General features: G+C 51.6%; 1 protein-coding gene across 1 annotated transcript in view; it reads right to left on the reverse strand.

The window, feature by feature from the left end:
* The window catches only part of PPIL2 (peptidylprolyl isomerase like 2), a 32,604-nt gene that overhangs the window by 14,390 nt on the left and 1,871 nt on the right, over positions 1–16,343 (reverse strand). The window contains exons 2-9 of the mRNA XM_049866018.1: positions 15,226–15,275; positions 14,271–14,316; positions 10,764–10,826; positions 9,686–9,737; positions 5,108–5,159; positions 1,866–1,957; positions 1,334–1,423; positions 292–367 (exon numbers count right to left, since the gene is read on the reverse strand). Coding sequence (XP_049721975.1) covers positions 292–367; positions 1,334–1,423; positions 1,866–1,957; positions 5,108–5,159; positions 9,686–9,737; positions 10,764–10,826; positions 14,271–14,316; positions 15,226–15,275 — 521 coding nt within the window. The remainder of the gene's footprint in view (positions 1–291; positions 368–1,333; positions 1,424–1,865; positions 1,958–5,107; positions 5,160–9,685; positions 9,738–10,763; positions 10,827–14,270; positions 14,317–15,225; positions 15,276–16,343) is intronic.

Consider the following 16,343-nt stretch of genomic DNA (forward strand, 5'->3'; position numbering starts at 1 on the left):
TAGAATGCCCATCCCTGCCCACCCAGGAGGGGTGTGTGTGCCTGCCTGGTGCTGAGGGCTTCACATACCCCACCCGCTGGGTCCCTCCAGTCCCCTTTAAGGACTAGCTGTCCCACGTCACGTCAGACTCCCTGACAGGCGGGTTCGGCCAGGGCAGCCCAGCCAACCTCAGCAATGACAGCTGAACCCCATTTTGGAAAGTTGGGGCCATCTAAGCCTGGGGGGGTGCTCGGTGCTCCAGCCACCAGGAAGTCACACCCGTCACCCGGCTCAGCTCCAGTCTGTACGCACCTGGGTCTATCATTTTCATATTGTTCTTTACATGAAAGAAGTTGGAGACGTTAAATTTGTCCAAATTGGTGGGATCCTGTGGCAGAGAGGAAACATGGAGCAGAGTGAGTCCGGCATCGACTGTGCCACAGTCCCTGCCAGCCAGACCCCAGCACAGGCTGCAAAACACAGGCAGGCCAAGGGGGAGAAGGAGGCCAGCTGCTGCCCTGAGGCTCCCCTGCGGGGGAAAGAGGTGCTGAGAGCCAGGTGCAGGACTCTGTCCTGGGCAGGTGGTAGAAGGACACGTGGGGTCAGGTGGAGGCGGTGGCACAGACTAGCTGCTCCTCAAACTGTGTCCCACCTGGAACACAGCTGACCAGCTCCCCTTGCTCTTAGTTAGCCACGGGACGAACCGAGTCTTGGCAGAGGGCATGGCAACTCCTCACACGGCATGGTGACAGGGCCAGCTCCCGGCCTCCCCACCTCCAGGCCACCTGTGCAACACCCCACATTCCCTCTTCCCCAGGCCGCCAGGAGAAGAGACCCGAGCAAGTGTCACAGGCCCTCAACATGGTGAGCCCACCGTGTTCCAGGGCCATGGCAAAGAACCTGGACTGACCACCAACCAGAACAGGACAAGCCGCAGAAGGGACTGCACCTCCTGGGCGTCTCTGTGCACTGGGCCTTACCCATTCTGGCGGCCCAGCCAACACTCCTCCAGATGCCCGACTTCCTAAGTCAGTGTTCCTTGGTTAACTCACTCATGGTCAACAGACACCCACAAACTAGCCCTGGGCCCCAGCCCCTCCCAAGGAGGCCAGAGGAAGGCCAGGCCTGCCAAGTGGCCATTCTGACACTGAGGTGTCTCTGGGCAGAGATGGCCCTGACGCCGCTGGGGGTTAGGGTGTCCAAGGAGTAGGTGTGCCAGACATGAGGAAGCAGGTGCAGAGGCCCAGTGTGACTGACAGCAGACGGTGGGGTGCAGCCAGCAGAGGGCAGCTGGGGAGCTTGGTGGGGTCATCTTCCCTGCAAGCAACTTCTGCAGTGGAAGGGGACACATAACCTGAAGGGTGATGATGTCCTGCCGGGAGAAGGGCTCATCGGTCAGCAGGTCCCGGAAGTTCTTGGCCTTGATATTCAGCTGCTCCACTGCCTACAGCCAGGAGGAGACCTGGGTTATGGTGCCGCCCCAGACTCCGCACAAGAGCCTGGAAGTGGGGAGGCTGGGAGCCGGCCATGTTACGGTGCTGTGTGAGAGGTTAGGACGATGATAAGGCAGCCGGGCACACACCACAGGGCTCTCGGGAGAACAAACTCCCAACAGTGGCCCCACAAAGCTCTCCCCGGAAGCTCCTGAGAGGCACAGATCAGTAAACAGGCTCACAAGGCCACTTCGTCACCCATTTCCAACTTTATGAAGCAGCTCCTGAGCGCCAGGCCTGGTGCTAGGACGGGGGCACGTGGCTAAGGAGCAGAGAAGCCTTCCTCACAGTCTAGTACAGCTCCTGCTCTGCCGGTGGGGGCGCTACATTTAGCCTCCCACCCAGCGCAGAACCGCAACACATCAGCAATTCACACCCTGGGGCCAGACCCACCTCGTAGGCATAGACATTGCCCGTCGTTTTGATGGCCACGATGTGGGTGTTGTTGGTGAACACGGTGAACAGCACAGGGCAGTGATATTTACCTAGAAAGAAGGCACAGTCAGTCCATGTCTCCCACCTTGGCTTACCACATGAAACCCAGCGAGCATTAAGGAAAAAAGTCCAAATGAAGACCACTTCGGGCCAGTGCAGGTGAGAACTCGGCCTGGGTCTGTGAGACGGCCCCAGGCAGAACTCCTGTGCCTACATGCCCAGAGCTGAATGCCAGAGGGACAGTCAGCTGCTCAAGCCCTTTCTCTTAACCATTAGTGTACCCCTATTCATTCTGCATGGAAACCCTGGTGGCACAGTGGTTAAGTGCTATGGCTGCTAACCAAAAGGTCAGCAGTTCGAATCCACCAGGCGCTCCCTGAAAACCCCATGGGGCAGTTCTAGTCTGTCCTATAGGGTCGCTATGAGTCGGAATCGACTCAATGGCAATGAGTATCCATTCTGCAAAACCTACCCCTGCATCTCCTTTCTGGGAAGAGTCTGCTCTGTGTGGCCCCCAGCCCACCCCTTAGTGATTACCGCCCCTGGCCTCCTCGTCTTGAAGTCTTGCCCGCCTCAGAAAACACACATCCAGCCTTTTAAGGTCTTGTCCTAGAATGTTCTTTCTACCTCTCACATCCACAGTCAACTCAGCAGCTGACCTGTCAGCTCTTCCTTCAGAACACACCAGAACCTGCCGCTTCTCAAACTCCCCCCTCACCCCAACCCCTTGCTGGGTCGATAACCTTGCTAGCTGCTCTGCCTGCTGCTGCCCCTACAGCCAGAGACCCTGTGCAAATGTTAAGTCCCAACAAGTTAAAAAAAAAATAAAAAAGAGGGGGGGAGAGTAGGGAGATCTTATAGGTTAAAAATCTGTAATAATTTTATACATTAAGAGACTCAGAGATGCTATCAGCCACACGCACACGCACCTATGCAGACTTTGTGGAAAGCCTGATTTGAAAACTCTAAAAAATTATAATTACAAGAATTTGAACACTTACTGAATAATTGATGATAGTAAGAAACTCCTGTTAATTTTTTTAGATGCAATAACGATACTGTGTCTTTTTTTTTAAGTCTTTATCTTTGGAGTCCCTGGGTGGTGCAAATAGACAGTGCTCTCAACTGCTAACCAAAAGGTTGGAGGTTCGAGTTTACCCACTGGTGCCTAAGAAGAAAGGCCTAGTGATCTACTTCTGAAAAAAGTCATTGAAAACCCTATGGAGCACTGAAAACGGACACACAAGGGGTCGCCCTGAGTTGGAATCGACTCGATGGTCACTGGTACAGGTATCTTTTAGAGATACCCACCGAATCTAAGCCTGAACTGATACCATGTCTGGGATCACTTCAGAGCCATCCTCAGGGGTGCTGACAGGGTGTACAAATAAAGGCAGGCCACAAGGCTGGATGATGGATACATGTCGGGGGGGCACATTATGCTATTTCTACTTTCATGTTTCTGAAATTTTCAATTAAAAACAAAGCAAAGAGGCTGACTGCTGGGTCAAAGTTGTTAAAAAAAAACAGAAGTCAAGTCAGCTCTCGCCTCTCCTCTCAGAGGTTCCTTGTGTGGCCCCCCAGGCCCTACAGGACTGCTGTGCTCCCTGTCCCATCCTGACCTCTCTAGCTGCACCACCTGCTTCTGCCCCTCATGCACACTATTCTAGAACACTGGACTCTGGCTATGCCCAGAGCACACCACCTCAGGGCCTTTGCACAAGCCGTTTCCTCAGTCCAGAATGCTCTTCCCTCAGATGTCCATACCCCTACTTCCTCCCTCAGGCAGATTTTTGTTCCACTGCTGCCTTGTCAGCAAGTCCTCCTAAGGGCCTCTCTGCCCTTACCCCTTTTCCTTTTGTCCCTGGCAGAGTCAGCACCTGACATATCACTGTGGACTGTCTTTTGGTTCCCCCCCACCCACCAGGACGCAGGCTCCTTGCAGGGACAGAGTGTCTGTTTTGCTCTCTACATGTGGTAGCCCTCAGTAAATATCTGCTGAAGGAGACACAGCCCATGGCCCTCCTGAAACTACTGATCACTGAGGGGTGAAGGGACATGAAGTTTCTTTGTCACCAAAGCTCACACACACTGTCACCCTGAGCCCTGTGCTTCCTGAAGATGTAGTCAGATGTGGCCCGGCCTCAGTGCTTCAACATCTCCCCAGAACACTCACCACCAGGGAGCACAGCCAGCCTCCTAACCATGCACACTCACATGGGCATGGCCACAAAGAACCTGGAACAAGACCAGGGTTCAGGGCAGCTCAAGCAGCTGACCAACAAGATCAGCAGGGGCACATAGGGGGCATAAGGCACGGGGACTCCAGGGCTGGGCTGGGGCTTTACGACCAATGGTTGAGAGAAGCCCAGCCCAAAGGCCTCCTGCCAAATCCGTCCAGACCACGTACCCACTGCCTGGCTGCCTCCCTAAGCCTGTGTAACTCGGCCAAAGCAGCTTTAGCCTCCAGCGATGAACAGACCACAGCCTCTGCCTAGATGTGGCCTGTGACTCACAGGGCCCAACTGCCCACAAAGGATGTGGTGGAAAGAAGCCCCCAGCACCCGAGAGTTTACCCCCGACTTGTCCTGGCTTCAAATTACCTGGACCTTTAGGAAGAAATCATGTTACACTTTTTTTGGGGGGGAAACTAAAAGTAAGTGCCCAGCCTGATCAGAGAAGAAAGACTGACTCTGTACACAAACGTGGGCAGCAGGGGCCCTGGGTTCTGCGGGCCAACCCTTATCCTTAAGTTGGCTGTGAAAGTGACGATGCAGTTGAACCATGTCCCCCCAAGTATGCCTTGGAGTCCTGACCCCCGTACTGTGGATGCGATCCCGTTTAGAACAGAGTTTTGTTATATTAATGAGGCCGTATCAGGTTTAAGACATACCCCGCGGTGGCATAGGGTATGTCTTAAACCTGATCGCTCCTGAGTTATAAGGAACTGCGTAAACCACAGACGCAGACAGGAGAAGATCCCACGTGGGGATAGCCGAGGGACTGAGGAACAGAAGCAGAAGGAGACAAGGATCTTCCCCCAGAGCTGACAGAAACAGAGAGCCTTCCCCTAGAGCCGGAGCCCTCAATTCAGATTTTTAGCTTCCTGAACTGAGAAAGTACATTTCTGTCCCTCAAAGCCACCCACTTGTGGTATTTGTCACAGCAGCACTAGGTAACTAACACAAGTGCTTACTCACCTTCATTGTTCTTCGCAAAATTTAGCTTAATCAAGGACCGTCCATCTAGTTTCTGGAAGAAGAAGGAAGAATTAATAATTCTGAACTGTATATTATGAATTAATAATTAATGCAAATAATATAAATAATTTAATAATAACAAATAAGTGACTGATATGAAAAAACGCCAAGGCTATAAAGCTGAGCGAAAGAAACTGGAAAAGTCTCTGGACATCTAGCCCTTTGCAGCTATGAATGGGAGGAGTGGCAGGTTGCTGCCCTGGGAGGCCCCGAGGCACAGCACTAGTGAGGATAAGGGCAGCCACGGACCAGTGGGCACAGGGGGGCTTGGTTATGCACCCCCCTGCTCTAAGGGAGGAGAGGTTTGTAAACACACAGACACCAGCTCTGTTCACAGGGGTGCCTCTGGGCTGGAGTATGAGGCTACAGGGAAGAGGGTTGTTTTATACTCTGCAAAGTCTAAGCTTTTTTCTGGTAAGCACAAATTTCTTCTGAAATTTAAAAACGGATGTATTTCTTAAGCAGGGTAGTGGGTACGCGAGTGTCCACCTTATTGTTCTGCTGTACGAATACTTGGGGAAAAAAAACATTAAAAAGTGAGAAAAAGAATAAATACACCAACATGCTGGGGAGCTGTGTATGGCGATGGGAAAGTGGGAGCCTCTATATGCAGGTTTCTGTAATATGTTTACAACCCCATATACTAACACAGTCACAGCGGCCGTGGTACAGGTGCTGAGGGTAGGCTAGGAGAGGTGTGAGAGACGGAGGAGGGAACACTGAGTGCTGTCAGCCCCTGGCTCAGGCCCCTGGCTGGCACAACCTCTAGCCCTGGATCTCCTAGTGTTGGGTGGGGGCAGGGAAAGGAAGACACCAGCCTTCAGCCTTCCTCTCCCAGACCTCTGGCCCAAGCCTCAGCTCCACGGTCCTCGTGTCCCAGCCCCATACGAGGCCCATCCCTGCAGGGCAGGCCCTGACTGGCCACATCTGCTCCTCCACAGCTGGCTGCATTCCAATTACTGCCCCCCAACACACACACACACACACAACTGTGCAGGCAAGGATCAGGATGGTGCAGCAGGGTCCCTGCCCTCAAGGTTGCTCTCACCAGAGAGTCCTTCTCCTTCAGGCTCAGGTACCCGAACACCACTCACTTCTGGCCCCCGAGAAGGGGCACAGGGCCAGCCAGCCCAGGACCGGTGCTCATGGCAGCCAACACCGCCAGGACCTGCCTCAGCAAGCAGTGAGAGGGGCTCTGCTGAGCCCACACATCTGCCAAGAGAGCCCTGAGCAAGGCTACGATGACAGCTTCATGGATAAGAATTGGCATAATGCAATCCCCCAAATGTGAAGACTGATCCAGTCCCCGCCTTCTCACTTCATCATCTGCCCCGCCAGCTGCCCATGCAGCATACTCTCTCTGCCCCGAGCCACCCAGGGCGAAGGAGGACCTTACAAGTTAAGAGGACACTGCCCTTGGGTTCGTTAATTCACCGGGTTACATAACTCACAAAAGATAAACTTCTGACTACTGGTTTTATTATACTAAGAAGGATATAAGTCAGGATCACTGTAAGGAAGACACATACAGGCGAGGTCGGGGAAGGTTTCCAGTGCAAACCTGCGGCATTTCAGAGAGGGAACATCACCCTTCCTTCGCTGACGAGGATCTTCTCCAAGCCTTAGGGCTCCAGGCTTTTATAGGCCAGTCCTGCATGGTTGGCTAAACCATGCCTCCTGAGCTAGCTGCTATCGGCCTTCCAGGTGACTCTTTTCTGGTCTGGCCAACCCCCACGTGCCAGCACAAATCCTCAGGCGTGGCCTGGAAGTCCCAGACCAAGGCACCCCAATTATTCCAAGGGTTATTTCTCCAGAGCCAAGGACAAAGTCCACCTTCCTTAGGATAAAATGAGGCCCTTTACCCCACAGAGGCCCTTTTGAGACCAGGCCAGGGAAGGGCAGCAGGCACTCAGTACAGATCTGCTGGACTGGCGAGGGGGCCTCTGCAGAAACTCATCCAGAAAGGGCCGCCAGGCAAAGGGGAATGGCAGAGCGTCAGTGAGGCGAGCCCACAACATGACCATGGTCCTGTCCCCGGGGGGCTGGCAGTGCAGAGCCACCACCATGACACGTTAGGAGCCCCAATGAACATCTGTAGGGCAAAGCTACCCAACCAACAAAAACCCCACAGTTGCGACTGAATGAACGACATCCACCAGGAAAGAGAGAGATGACAGGTGTGGACAAGGGCACATGACAGATGTGGGCAAGTAAACAAAAGGGAGACCCTCGAATGCAGACCATAGGGAGCAAAACCCACCACTGACAAAGCCAAGAGCAGAGCCTTAGAAGCAGAGGACCCCGCCTGACGCCTGGGCGGCTCTGCTGAGGCAGACACGCCACAAGGCCAGGGAAGACACACATCTAGAACTCAGGAGCAGAGAGCCAATCACAAAGGGAACAGGCCAGTGGCAGAGCCCATACTTCAGGAAATCAACAGAGAACGTCTCCCTGACTGAGGTCAGGACCTCAGCAGTGGCTCCTAACCGCAAACCTCACTAACAACATGGCTGGTCACTCTCACTCGACAGGGAGAGTAAGGATAGAGCAGACAACCAAAGGAGCGCGCTCTCCTTTAGGGAGGCAACACTACAGATGCCCATGGCAAACATCGGGTAGGAAAGCACAAAGACTGCAGCTGATCCGAGAATACTTGCCACAAGCCCAGCTCACCAAGTTTCTCATTTCCTCAAAGAGCCGGGAAAAGGAAACTGGTGAACCACCCTCCCAACCTGAAAAACATACACAGACTCCTACACCTGCCTAGCACATGACAAGGGCCGTGGACAGGCCTCCAGCCTCAGAAGCTCACAGCCACAGTGCTCTCTGCACTGGGCCCTCAGCCCCAGTGGATGGGCTGCTCAGGACCCAAGCTCTGTCAGTAGCTCTGGCTTTTCTTCTTGTTAGCACAGTGTGCCCCAAGTCAAAAAAAGTGGTGGATGAGTAAGGTAAATATAAACACATCCAACAAAGAGGGCAAAGCCACTGGGTAAAATACAGGCGTTCCCTGCTCTGCTCAGAGCTGGGTCCCTGAGACCCCGGATGGCTGAGAGAGTTCATGGCTGAGGAACTTCAGGTCTTGTAGGGAGGAACAGAAATTGTGAATTAACTTTTTTTACTAAAACACAAAAGAAACACCAAGTTGTTGTTAGGTACCGTCAAGTCAGTTCTGACTCATAGCAACCCTACGTACAACAGAACGAAACATCGCCCAGTCCTGTGCCATCCTTACAATCGTTGTTATGCTTGAGCCCATTGTTGCAGCCGCTGCGTCAAGAGCACACTAAATAAGGACTAAACCAACAGCATCTCACCACCCTGTGCTGGCAGCCAGGGTGCTATGCTCATCCACTCGCCACCTGCTCCTCCCACTTGAGCATCACGGCCCCGGGTTGCCTTGTGCCTTGCTGCTACCACAAGCCTGCAAACCAGTCCGCCTCTCCAAAAGGCCTCCGGGGAGCGCTCTCAGTCAAAGGGCTGACTGGGCCACGCCCAGCTCGCTGTCTTTAAGGCCAAGCCAGGCCAGGCTCCTGACCCTGGCAGACACGGCCCTAAGCCCCCTGGCTCAGGCCCTCTGGAGCCAGTCCCACTCTGCCCACCCCCCACAACCTCACCTTGCACCCCACGCTGCCCAGATAAACCCCGACTCTTCTCACACTGTTCTCTCGGCCTCACACATCTGTGTGAGTGGCCCCCACAAAGGGCCAGTGAGGGGGAGTGAGACCCCTGGTAAGACGGATTGGCACAACATGCCAGTGGTCGTGAGGGTTACACAGGACCAGGCAACGTCTCGTTCTGTTGTCCATAAGGTTGCCATAAGTCAGAGTTGACTCGACAGCAGCTATCTAGCTATCTATGCATGCCAATAAGAAGCTGCTTAACCTAACGTGATAAAAATACAAACTAAAATGATTTTTTTGCCATAAGATTAGCAAAACTAAAAAAAATAGATGGCATACGATGCTGTGGAGGGATTGGGGAAACAGGCATTTTTGTCTGCATGCTTCTGGTAGGAGTTGAAAATGAACTTTGGAAGGCAACTTGCCAAGGGCTCCCAAAACTACAAATGCTCCCCACCCTTAACCAGGATACTCATTCATGTGCCCAAGGGAACATGTGCAGGATATCCCTGCACCCCTCGTCACTGATCGCAAATGACTTAAATTCACTACGGGACCCCATGCAGAGGAATGCTGTGCGGCCTCAGAGAGCAAGGCAGGGCTTGACACATAAGCCTGCACTGAGCCCTGACGTGTGCTGTGGCCGCACGTGCAAAGCAAGGTACGGTGGGGTTCACGCAGGATGTCTGTGGCCAAGAAGGGAAGATACATACATGTATCCATACGTGCACATACAGGGAACAGTTCCAGAAAGGAATGGGTGTGTGAGGTGGGAGGGAAAGGAGAGTCCTTTCTCGCTGTGCCCCACGGATGGTTCTTCACCTTGTCTGGACACACACAAAGACCACGAGAACACAAGGGCAGGCACCGGAGTGCTTCCACCTGCTCAGCCACCTACCTCTCCGTTGCTAGGGTTGGTCCCGTACTTCTTAAGCCAAGGGAGGATGCTCCTGAGGGGAGGAGAGAACAGCAGGCATCGTGATGGCGGTGAGGTTCAGCCTGGGAACAAAACCTCAGTCCTGGAGAGCTGGTTCTGGGTATGAGACCTGGGACTGGCCTTCCCTCCACTTTAGTTCTGGTATCAGAAGGCAACTCGGAGAGCTCCTTTCCTTGTCAAAGAAAGCAGGGAACTAATTCTGGATCAACGGGCTTCAAAATATGGTCAGGGTTTTTCTACCACGCTTATGTATAAACAATAAAAAAAAAACTAGCCAAAAAAAAAAAAAGGACAAATAAATGTGATCTGTTCATACGATGAAATACTACGCCAGCATTAAAGATTATACCCTCAGAGAATTCTGAATGACATGAGGGCAAAAGCTCTCATCTTAAGCGAGTGAAAAATGTATCCAGAACGATCTTCATAGTATCATCTTAACCATGCTACTATCTCGTACAAAAAAAAAAAAGCAGCAGGGGGTGGGGGGGGTGGGTATAAATATTAACAGCAGTTATCCTAGATAGTGTGATTATGGTAAATTTTTCCTTCTTTCTTTGTACTATTTTCTAAAATGAGCCGGAAACAATTAGAGGGGCTGATATATGCTAGAACATAAGCCTGGGCGTAACGCTTCAAATACCTCCACCTTGATGATGGCTCTGCTTCATAAAGTGTAATGTATTCAGTTCGGTGCCATCCCAAAATGCCTAAGGGGGGCCCACTAGAATAATAACCCCCTCGTGCGGGGTCAACACCACTCCAGGCAGAACCAGCAGCACCTGTCAGCCAATGCTGCCTGCCCAGGGGTAACAGCAGCACTTATGCCAAGTCCCTAAGGCCCAGGTAGCCCCTCCTGGGTCCCCAAGAGGTCCACCCAGGGCTCCTGGGGCCACTGGAACCAGGGGTCTGGTGACCTAAGCATTGCCTCCTTTGGCAATGCCCAGAGCTCCAGACCCTCCAGCTGGCCCAACACCCTCTTCCTTAGTGGGTATCAACAACCTGTGTTTGTTAGACCAAAACGTGAGGGAACACTCACAGCAAGTCAAAGACGATGCCTTCAGGGGTGCACACCGGGTAGACGAAAGGCTGCAGAGAGAGACTGAGAAAGAACACAAGTCACTCCTGGTCAGCTGCTGGGCACCTCGTCACACAGAGGGCTGACCAGGCCACCGGCGGCTCCTCCCTTCTTCGGCCATTCCTTCGACAATCCCTGGGGTTCCTCACAGTTTGTGCTGGGTGCCAGGACCAGAGGTGACCCCCAAGTCACTGCTCTTCAGAAGCTCCAGGTTTATACTCCCAGTACAAACCCGTAAGTACAAGGCCAGGTCCCAGGAGACAAGCTGAGGGGCCCTTGGAAAGAAAGCAGCCAGATTCCTCTCCACGTGCTCTGCTGTGTCATGTTCTGGTTTTGTTACCATGTTCAAGTGCAAAAGGGGTAACTGGTAGTAGTCTCGGGGAGTGTTAGGGATTGAATTGTGTCCCCACAAAAAGATACGTTCAAGTCCTAACCCCCGTATGTATGAACATGACCTTGTTTGGATACAGGGTTTTCCTTTTGTTGTCAGTTCAGTTAAAGGAGGTCATGGAGGAGTAGAGTGGGTCCCCATCCTAATCCCTTCCAAGTGGTATCTTATAAAAGGGGGGGGAACAGACCTGGAAACAGAGTCACATGCAGGGGAAGACAGCGTATCTGTCTACAAGCCAAGGAACTCCAAGAAACGCCTAAGACTACCAGAAACTGAAGGAGACAAGGAAGGATCTTCCCCTAGAGCTGACAGGGAGAGAGTACGGCCTTGCTGACACCCTGAACTCCGACTTTTAGCCTCCAGAAACGTAAAACAATACGTTTCTGTTCTTCAAAGCCACCCACTTCGTGGTAATTTACTATGGCAGCCCCAGGAGACTAAGAAGGAGGCAAGACTGGAATTTGTTCTCCAAAACCTCACGTAGCAGGCAGGCCAAGCTCTTCTACTGAGGACAGCCCTCCCCCACCCCAAGGGATTCTGGGGTTGAGGGGCTACTGTGGTCTGTGGGTGCCTTGCCTGCCCATCCTCCCACGTTTTCCAGTTCACAGCAGTGATCCAAGAGGGAGGCATGTGTCTCAGGCAGGACATGAGTTCCCAGGAGCCCTCAGTGAGTTCTGACACATGAACCTGGGGTAGAGAGCAGTGTCGGCTCAGGACTGCCTCAACCATTTCCCATCTCGTAGAGAAGCTCTGCCTGAGAATGAAGCTTTAAGCTACAGAATCACCTTGCAGTCTGGCCATCATTCTCGGTTCTTTCTGGACCAACACCTTGGGCTAAGGAGTAGGGGCTGACCAGATGAGGAGGGACCACGGGGGTGGGGGCCGATGCCGACTAAGCCTCAGGAGGCCTGATGTAATCTAACATGGCCACATGCTGAGGCCAATAAAAGCCCTGAGCTCTGAGGTTCAGATGAAGCTTTGTGGTTGACAATCATACCCCGCAGAGGGTAGCATGTCCCTCCTGGGGATATGGAAGTGCCACACTGTGACCCCTCCCAGACCTAGCCCTATGCTTCTCTTCATTTGTACCCTTTTTTGTTGTAATCAAGTTGTAGCTGTAAGTATCACAGACTCCCCATAAGACTCTGTGTGTTGTTCCAGTGAATTAGCGAAGCCACAGGGGCAGAGAGCCAGCAGGGGCTGGTGTCTGCCTGTTTGGCATCTGAAAGCAGGTGTCCTTCTAACGTGAGCTGTGATCCAGCTCTGGGTGGCTGGGGTCACAGAGAGAGTGTGCCGCGTAAGCAGCTGGCAATGCAGATGGAGAAGTGGCAAGGTGAAGACTGGATCCATTTCCACACTCTGGGGACTGGATTCATGCTGATCCTGACTACACAGTTAGCAATGAAGGCGGGATTTCCTCACTGTGCCCCTTGTTTAGTGCAGACGCCAATGTGGGGAAAAACAGAGCCAATAGATGAAGAGAAACTGCACTCTGGTACCTCCTGGAGCCAATACCCTTTCCTCCTGCATGGGGTTTCTGCCACTAGTCATAAAGAACTCTGGCTGACCTGGCTTCTGGTTTGTACATCAATCACTTGTGAGTTTGGTCAGCACAGGCCAGCCCTGACAGCACTAGGGCCCTGGCACCATAACCAAGCAGGCTCCTGCCTCCAGGAAACCTTCTTTGGGCAACCACCTCCCTCTCTGACTCAACCATCCAGTCTGCCTTTAATAGTGGTGGTGGCGCTGTATGTGACTGACCCAGGACAGGTCACAGTACCAAAGCAAACTCTAAGCGTCATGATAACGCACATGTCATCTTCTTTCAAACATGATCTAAAGGGGCACAATTTCAAAACGTAAGTTTTACCCATAACCCAAGGTAGTTAAAAAATGGGCCACCCCCAGATCTGAGGCCCTTGGGAGAACTGAGAACCAAGGATGAAATCATTTCCACAGTTGTCATGAGACTACCCATCCTCAAAAGGCCCCCTACCCAATCTCAGTCAGACCACACTCCCCCGAGGCTGACAAGAGAACCTAAGAGACAGGCCTGGTAGGCATGGGGAGAGCTCCACCCAAGGGTACCTATGCCTCACCTGTCCCCCTTACCGATGGGACTGCCAGGCCCCCAGTTCTCGGCTGTAGCACTGTGGACACACCCCTCTGCCCCTTTCTCACGGCACTGTGGTATCTGGCTGACCTGCCTCACCCTGGTTGAGGCAGGTGCTGGCATCACCAGGAGAGCTTTGCCAGCAGGCACAGGTTCAGCATGCCCTGACCCATGGAATCAGACCCCTGGGGGCCTGTGTGGACACGCATGCTCCTCCGGGAGACCTTGCTCTAGGAGAGAGACCCTGAAGGGCAGAGATGCCATGGCTTATGCTTGGGGAAATGCAGGCCCAATGGGTCCACCCGGTCTGCCTACTCCCACAAGCCCCCTGGCCCTGACAGGGGCAATGTATTGGGGTTTTGGGGTTCACTTCACCTAGTCCTGCTTCTCCAACAGACCCTCCCTCTGTTCATGCACATAAGAATTAGAGCTGGAAAGAAACATCTGAAGGGCTCTGCATCTGGTCCCTCTCCCTCCCCACCCCACCAGTGAGCTGAGTTCTCAGGTAAGGGACTGAGGAGGCTCAGGAGTCCTGACTATTGCTGCTGCTGTTATTACCTAGAATGTGGAACAAAAGTAAAGCATTAGAGGCAGGGGCCTGGTCAGACAGCTGGGTTCAAGGCTCAGTGGCACTACTTCTGGTGTGACACCTGGTGAGGGGCTTTAGTCTTCAAAGCTTCAGTTTCCTCAAGCATAAAATAGGCTTAGCAATAGGATCTACCTACCTGAGAGGGCAAGAATGAGGTTAAAAGGACAACGCTTATAAGCATAAACTCAGAATAAGCAGAAAACACTTATCAGCTGTCGTCATCATTGGCTGCCCCTTCTCCCAGGGCAAGGAAGAGCTGGGTGGGGGGGACACAGATGGGCCCACATCTGGATCTCCAAGGATCAAATGTACTATCAAACACCTGAGTATTAGAAAATAGCTACAAGGGAAAGATCAACTTTCAAAAAACCTTACCTGCAGTGGTCAAAAGGTAAACGACGAAAATTTGTTTTGGGGATATCTGTTTGAAATAAAAATTTGGGCTATAAGCAAATTTGATTTATGCACTCTTACCAACAAACCAATTACATTTTAAGAAAAAGATCATTTAAATTGGAGTCTCTGGGAGGTGCAAACAGTTAATGTGCTCAGCTGCTAACTGAAAAGGTTGGCGGTTCAAGCCCACCCAAAAGTGCCTTGGAAGAAAGGCCTGGGGACCTACTGCTGAAAAATTGACCACTGAAAACCCTACGGAGCACAGTTCTACTCTGATACACGGGGTCGCCATGAGTCAGAGTCAACAGCAACTGGTGTCCAGTGAAAAGAGCACTGTCCTGATTGCTAATATGAGTAAAACTAGCACAGGCTTCTTGGAGAGCAAACGCCCATAACTGCAGGAATATTAGGACTGTGGCAGAAACCCAGCTGTGGGTGCTTAAACAAGTATGTGCCTTTTCCTCCAAGCTTTTTTTTTTTTAATGTACCTCATGTGTTTTGGTTATATCTATTAAGAGTTTTTTAATCCACAATCTCAATGGCTGTGATCTTTTAGAAGCAGATTGCCAGGCCTTTCTTCCACAGCACCTCTGGGTAGATTCAAACTTCCAACCTTTTAGTTAGTAACCAAGCACTTAACCATTTGCATGCCATTCAGAGACTCTGCTGCCTGGGTAGTTTGGGATATTATTCTTTTTACTCCTTATTAATTTGATAGAGAAAAAAATGCCATTTTAACCTACATTAAAAAAAAAAATTACTACTGAGATTAAACATTTTCACACATGTTTAGCTATATGTCCTTTTCTGAACTGTGTCCTCAGCCTGTCTACTGTAATTTCTACATTCTTAATTTTTACAGGCTCACTGCACAGTGATGAGATCATTCCTTAATTCCTCCCCTCAGAGGGAACTGAAAGATTTCATGCCTTACCTGGCTTCTTGCCACCATAGAAGTGAGTATACTCAGCACAGGTAATGTACCTGAAGAAGAGAGGAAATGTTACTACCATCAGAGGACAGAGTCTTTGGAAGTAAGTCATGACTTCATCATTTGCTCATTCAGCAAATGCTTATTAAACACCCACGTGCCAGGCACAGAATGATGACAGAAGAGACATGAGGATGCACAAGCTAACACAAACAGTCCTGCTTGGCTCTGAAGGAAGTTAGATGAATGTAAAACAAGGCCTAGCGAGGAGAAGGAGCTGGCCATGTGAAGATCTAGGCAACAAGCTTTCCAAGCAGAGGGACTAGCAGGGATATCAAACATAAAAGCACTGAGGCAGGGAAAAGCTAGGTGTGTTCTAGAAGAGAGGGGATGCCATGGGAGACAGTGTCTGCGGGAAGGTGTGAAAGCAGATGAAAACTGAGACGTAGGTGGTAAAGCTGAAAGAAAGCTGTTAAAGGGTTTTGAGCAGGACCTTGGTATCACCTACTGTAAGTCTAACAAGGATCACTCTGGGTACTATGTGTAACGGACAAGCAAGACAGGAAGCAGAAAATCCACCCAGGAGGAGGCTACCAAGGTCCAAGAAGGAGATGGCATAAATTCCACCTGGGTGGAAGGGGGTGGGTGAGGTGAGCTGGAAAGACTGGCAACTGACTAGAGGTGAGAGTTGAGAGAAGTAGCATCCCATCCAGCTCCCAGGCTTTCTGATCTGAGTAAACTGATTGGACAGTGGTGAGGCAGTGAGATAGGGAGAAAGAGGTTCAGTGGCTAGAAATCGAGTTCAGTATTGGACATACTCCATTTGAGGTGTCTGTGAGGCCTCCAAGTGGAGATATGGAGTAGGCAGCTATTGCCAAAACTGGAAAGATCAGCTTGTAGAAGACTGGGTGAGAACATCCACGGAAAACATACATGAAGAAGAAACCTGGTGCTCGCTGACCTACAGAGGTCTGGGAGAGAAGGAGGAGTCTAGCAAAGGAGACAGAAAAAGAGGCCACAGAGAGAGACTGGAGGAACTCCTGAAACTACGGCCCCCGGACACTGTGTTAACCCAGAACTGAAACCATTCCTGAGACCCACTCTTCAGATAAAGATCAGAC

Source organism: Elephas maximus, chromosome 22, assembly GCF_024166365.1.
Source record: "Elephas maximus indicus isolate mEleMax1 chromosome 22, mEleMax1 primary haplotype, whole genome shotgun sequence".
Classification (NCBI taxonomy): Eukaryota; Metazoa; Chordata; class Mammalia; order Proboscidea; family Elephantidae; genus Elephas; species Elephas maximus.